The sequence below is a fragment of the Lepidochelys kempii genome, chromosome 5 (genome assembly GCF_965140285.1).
Source record: "Lepidochelys kempii isolate rLepKem1 chromosome 5, rLepKem1.hap1, whole genome shotgun sequence".
Lineage (NCBI taxonomy): Eukaryota > Metazoa > Chordata > Testudines > Cheloniidae > Lepidochelys > Lepidochelys kempii.
The window spans coordinates 13,697,216-13,703,215 of NC_136384.1; the positions used below are offsets into that span (position 1 = coordinate 13,697,216).

At 44.9% G+C, this 6,000-nt stretch overlaps 1 protein-coding gene across 9 annotated transcripts in view; it reads right to left on the bottom strand.

Moving 5' to 3' along the window:
• The window catches only part of PIAS2 (protein inhibitor of activated STAT 2), a 54,364-nt gene extending 48,893 nt beyond the window's left edge, over positions 1-5,471 (bottom strand). For 7 of the 9 annotated variants that reach the window (XR_012158838.2, XM_073343474.1, XM_073343475.1 and 4 more), the window contains exons 1-2: positions 5,357-5,459; positions 466-621 (exon numbers count right to left, since the gene is read on the bottom strand). Coding sequence is in view for 8 of the 9 variants with exons in the window: in XM_073343474.1 (XP_073199575.1) it covers positions 466-588 (123 nt within the window). In the remaining variant the exon portion in view is untranslated. Of the gene's footprint in view, positions 1-465; positions 701-5,356 lie in introns of all 9 variants that reach the window. The other 2 variants (XM_073343469.2, XM_073343470.1) reach the window with 2 other exon arrangements.
• Between the last annotated feature and the right edge of the window lie 529 nt (positions 5,472-6,000).

Sequence of the window (6,000 nt, forward strand, 5' to 3'; positions counted from 1 at the left end):
TATACTTGAACAACTAATGTTACACAGTATGGCAATAGTACAGTTTACTGTAGATATACAAAAATGTTTTGTATACCTGCACATCCTATTACCATTTTCTTCCTCTATTTCTTAATACTAAGGACACATATAGCACTTTACATGTTGTAAACATTGTACGAATACTAACTAATCCTCACAATATTCTCGTTAAGTAGGCAACTATTCTCCCCATTTTACAAAGTGTGGAAATGGATGCAGAAAAGTTAAGTATCTTGTCTATGGCTGCACAAGGATTCTGTTGTGGAACTGAAGTTTAAAACTCAGAAGTTTGAGACTTCCAAACTTGCATGCACTCCTCTCAGCCACTGTGTCTTTTGAGTAGGATATTATTAGTCCCTTGCTCTGTTCACTGATTAGATGCGTCTCAGCAAGTATTACCCAGTCAGAAAGCAGATGTAGTTATTAAAATGAGATGCTACTTACTTTCCATTGTTTACAAGCCCTAACGAAACCTGATGTGGATTCAAACTTCTTTTTAGGTACAGAAATGTGGATCCACTTGAATTTCTTTCTGCTGGCACATTCTTCTTTCCTTCCAAATGGCATGACAGGTTCCCAATGTCACACCTAATTTGTTTCCTAATATAAAAGGAATGAACATGTATATTCTTGTTCACCTAAAACTTTTCTATTGTCCACACAGATGGAAGTCTTCCTTCTAAAAACACAAAATATTAAGAGATAAGCACAAATGTGTGCTTCTTTCAACCTAAACCTTAGAGTTCCTCAGATTGCCACAATGCTTTTAAAAGAAATACCATTATACACTATGCAGTTAAACCATCTTGATCAATATTCACCTTATCTTTCCACAATGTTAAGGTCTGTGAACGGTAAGGCTTACTCTGGATGTTTTTGGTAACAACTTTTCTCAAGACTTTCTTGAAACTACGTTCAGAGCATTGTTTTGCTCAGGAACGACAATGACCATTTGTATGAGAGACAACAAAAGCTTATACTTTAATGCAATAGTCTTTATACAAATACACCAAAGTATAATAAAAAGCATTCAATTTTACAAAACAAATAGAGTACCGTGACAATCCGTGACACCCCTCCAAAAAAATTGGGAATATGGTGGCTACAAGATCTCCTGGTTTTCTTTAACCACAATGAAAGGCTTACTGCCCCCAACCTTTTGGTAATGGTTCCCCACACAGTATGTTAATACCACAATCATAAAACACAACATAAAAATGCCTTTTCACCCCAGAAAGCTGAGCACACTGCCTCTACAGCATTCTCACACTCTGTTGGCCTAAAAAACCCCAGAATCAAGCTTGAAGCCTGAACTCTGATCTGCTGCTTCTAAACTGCCAGTGACCTTACTTATAAAAATTGAGCTTTCCAAGCTGCCCTAATGTCCCTTCACAAGACAGGTAGAGACCACATATTGAAGTGAACAGCTTGCTCAGCATCAGTGTAGCAAGTAACTCTGCCACAGACAATACTGTAGATTAATCCACAAAACAGTAATTTAGGGAGGAAATTTTTGGAGGTTTATCCATAAAAGCAGTTTGAGAAGACGACATTCTCCTTCTTGACTGTGGGGCATGCAGGAGTGGCTGTCAAAAAGAAACTGTCTAAAAGAAAAGGATATCTGTGAATTGAATTTCTGTAATTCAGATCACTAATCCAAACAGGTGAGCTTCATGCTCCGTCTTTTAAACTGTGATCTATCAATGGGAATAAAGGCCTTAATGGCTAGACATGCACTGCATTGCACTCTCTCCAGCAGCAACATGGGATCACAAAAAGGGCTCATAAACCACCACCTTCCCTGTGCTAAACAGACATCAAGATAGTCTCTGGACTAGAGGATCCAGATCACAGACAGCCTAGTTTACAAATAAGATAAATAGAAATTGAAACATCAGAGCCATCACTTTGGACCAACAGTCACTATCTAGCATTACCCTAGAACTCTTACAAAGAAAGGGCAATCCAGGGGTTAGGCACTAGCCTGGAACTGAAGAGACCCAGGTCTCTACTCCACTACAAACTTCTTGTGTGACCTTGGGCAAGTCATTACGACCTAAATGCCTCTAAAAATATGAACATTACTCACTCAGCAATGCAAGGCCTATGTCACTTAGGAGCCTAAGTCTCACTGAAGTTAATGGTACTTAGGTCTTGCAATGTTGAGCAGAGCAATGCTGAAACACTTCTTAAAAATCTGGTTTCAGAGTAGCAGCCGTGTTAGTCTGTATTCGCAAAAAGAAAAGGAGCACTTGTGGCACCTTAGAGACAAACAAATTTGTCTCTAAGGTGCCACAAGTAGTCCTTTTCTTTTTAAAAATCTGTGCCTGAGTCTTTCTGGCCCCACTGTCTTATCTGTAAAATGGGGGTAACAACATTTCCACTCAGAGGAAGTGTTCTGAAAATATCTACATTGAGGATTGAGAGTCACTGAGGTGCCTCGACAATGGGGATTTTTTTTTTCCCCTAGCAATATATCTTATCTAAACCAATAACTGAGGCAGGAATATAAACTGGGTATGAGGATAAGGGAAAGCATAGTTTTCCTCATCAAATCCTACCCTCATCATGGAAGTTGGAGGCTCCTATAATTTACAATGAATGTGATCCTGCCCCTATTCTCCACTGCAATGGTTTTCAAACTTTTTAAACTGTGTATCCTGCTTTCCAAATAATGCAGTCTACTGTGTACCCCCATTGGAGATAGGGTCACCATATACCTATGAAGGGGGGGGGGAGAGAAGAGAGATACGGTCTGTAAGGGATAACATCATGCGTGTCTGCCAATACAGGATCTTTCTCACATGCCTCAATGAAATCTTACGTACCACTAAAGGGTATGCGTATCCCAGTTTGAAAACCACTGCTCTCCTGGATCATTTAATTCACCAGACTAGTAATAATATAAAGCTTTCTTGGATCATACAGCCCTCTATCAGCCATAGCAAGGGACAATCTACATAGATGTGTATAGTTTATTAATGAACCATACAAATCACATCCCTCAAAGGGCTTACAGTTAAAGCTACTTTAGCTATGCTCCTGCACAGTAGTAATATGCTTAAAGACCACATATAACTTACTTCCTGCTATCTGGCGTTATGAGGAGATAAAAATAGAGGGGAAGATAAAGCAGCACAACCAACAATCAAATTGTAGAAGGGGAGAATTTACAGAAGTTTCTATCTATAGAAGTATGGAGAAGGAAGAGTCCCTTCCAGACAATTTAAGCCGTGTCAAAACCTACATTGTCTAGTGAAGAAATTCAGGATGTCCACCTCTACACTGGACATTTCAGATGTATATTTCCAATTCATTCGGAATGTAATTAGGGGCTAGATGGAATGAACTTTATGGGAACCTTTTATCTTATACCTCCTTTGAGACAACACCCATTTTGCTATATCCTCCTTTCTATTGCAAACTGCAAGTGAGCTAAAACAAGAGACTGAAGTTCCCTGGTGTAGAGTTTGCAGGGAGACAAGACCATCAATAGTAGGACATGGGAAGGGGGGTTGGAACACCAAACGAGCAAACCCAAAAAAGCCAACAAAACCAAACCACACCTATATTGCCTGAAAAAAAAAAAAAAAAAAGAGAAAAAAGAAAAAATCTTACTAAATCAATTCAGAAAGAAAGCTCATATTCAGGAAGACCAAACTCTGCTCTTCCCTCAAATCCTATCTGGATTAGGAAAATTCCCCACCAGGGCTGTGACCAATTTGTTTGAACCAATGTGAGCACTGGCGGGAGCCCTAACACAGGCAGAGCTCTGGCAACTGCCAGCATTTCCCACATGTTAGTTAAGCCTGGTGAAAAGGAGCCTACCTACTAGAGTCTTCTCTACACCAGGGCTCCCACTGGTGCTAGCACTGGGGTTCATGTTAATTGGTGACAGCAGAAATCCCTACCGTAGACAAAGTTTAAGAGTGGTTTTGCAAACCTACACACAGAACTCCCACTGCAAGCATGGCACTCTTGCAGACTTGGGCTGTATTTACTAAAAATAAGAATATGAAGGAAAATGTCATATACCAAAAAAAGATGTTTGCAGATGCTTTAAGGAAATTAAAAAGATATTAAAAAACAAGCTCTTTGTATTAGACTTTTAACAGATATTTCAAAGGAAGAAATGTGCTTGATGTTGAAAGTGTTTATAGGAGTTCAATGTAATGGTGTAAAAAGATATCGAGTGAAAAAGGGTAAATGGAATAGTTCTGCCACAAAAAAATACACAAATGCAAGGGCTATGGAAATTGGTATACTGTTCACAAATTCATTCAATTAATATATTTGGATGGCAAATTTAACCTCTCAAATCTGATTTTAAAAATCAGTTTGAGAGTCCTCCTAGCCCCCAATCAATACAAAATGATACACATTTCTGTGAAATAGAGAAAAAAGGTACCATACGTGACTGCATAATTGTCTCCTTTCAGATCTCAATTACAAATCATCTCACTTAGTAGGCAGAAATTTTCTATACTAGTGTAAACTGGATGTAATCATAAGGATGATTTCAAGATGTCGGAAAACAATCTCAACATGAAAATGGAAACCAGGATTTACAAGTTTTCCACTCCTCTACCTCTAAAAAAAGTAAGACAATAGAAAGCATTTTTCTTGAAGTCAAAGAACATACAGGTGAGGACTACAAGGTCATTGAGATGTGCTAATGAAAGATAGTGTGTGTGCCCGCACAAAGCGCCTTAACTTGAGGCCTGCATTCATCTCTAACTTCAAGTCACATTTAAAAGACAGCTTAAGTGTTCTCCCTTTTTAGATTAAAAAAAAAAAAGCCACATTCACAATGAATTGTGTGTGTGTGTGTGTGTGTGAGAAGGGGGCGGGGGGTCCTCTCCTCTCCCCCACCTAACTTTGGCAAATAACAATTCGAGAGATCAATGCCCGGGCATGCAATCACAGAAAGCTCCAAATCTGGGGAGCAAGGGCAGGACACCTCCACTTAGACTGCCCCCGCCCCCGATCCCCGTTTGGGAAGTATGAATGTAACCTGGGCCCTCAGCAGTGTGCGAGCACTTGGGGGGGGGGGGGGGCGCACACCCTGAGGCGGCAGATTGGGAAGGAGACGCGGTGGGGGGGGGGGGAGATCCGGGCTAGTGGGTCAAGACCCTGAGGGGCTGGAAGGACGCGGGGGAGGGAAGACCCTGGTGGGGGCTGGCAGAGGAGGTGGTGACCCCCAAAAGGCCAGTGGGAGCCGGCGGGGGAGGGGGGGTAGACTCTATATCAGTGACCGGCCCCGGCTCAGGGGGCCAGCCCGAGCTGTGGGCGCGGGGAGGCCGGCGCTCGGGGTAGCGACGAGTTTTGTCCTCACCCTCAGCGCCTCGAAATCCGCCATTTTCTACCCGCTGCCGCCGCCGGGCGCCGCCGCAGCCGCCACCATCCTGCACCCTCTGTGCGCTCCCCACGTGACGGGGCGGGCTCCGCAGCCCATCCGGCCCCGCTGCGCACGGGGGCGGAGCGGGGCGGGGCGGGGCGGGGCGGGCGCTCGGCCACGGGCCCCGCAGGGGGTGGGGAGAAGGGGTGGTTCCGTGCCCAGGCCATCGCCGCCCCACAGCATCCCTATACCCCCTCCGACAGCAGCCCCTCCCCACAGCACCCCCACCCGACAGCATCCCCCGCCCCACAGCACCGCATGGCCCCTCACACCCACCCGACAGCATCCCCCGCCCCACAGCACCGCATGGCCCCTCACACCCACCCGACAGCATCCCCGCCCCACAGCACCCCATGCCCCCTCACCCCCACCCGACAGCATCCCCCGCCCCACAGCACCGCATGGCCCCTCACACCCACCCGACAGCATCCCCGCCCCACAGCACCCCCTGCCCCCTCACACCCACCCGACAGCATCCCCCGCCCCACAGCACCCCCTGCCCCCTCACACCCACCCGACAGCATCCCCGCCCCACAGCACCCCCTGCCCCCTCACACCCACCCGACAGCATCCCCCGCCCC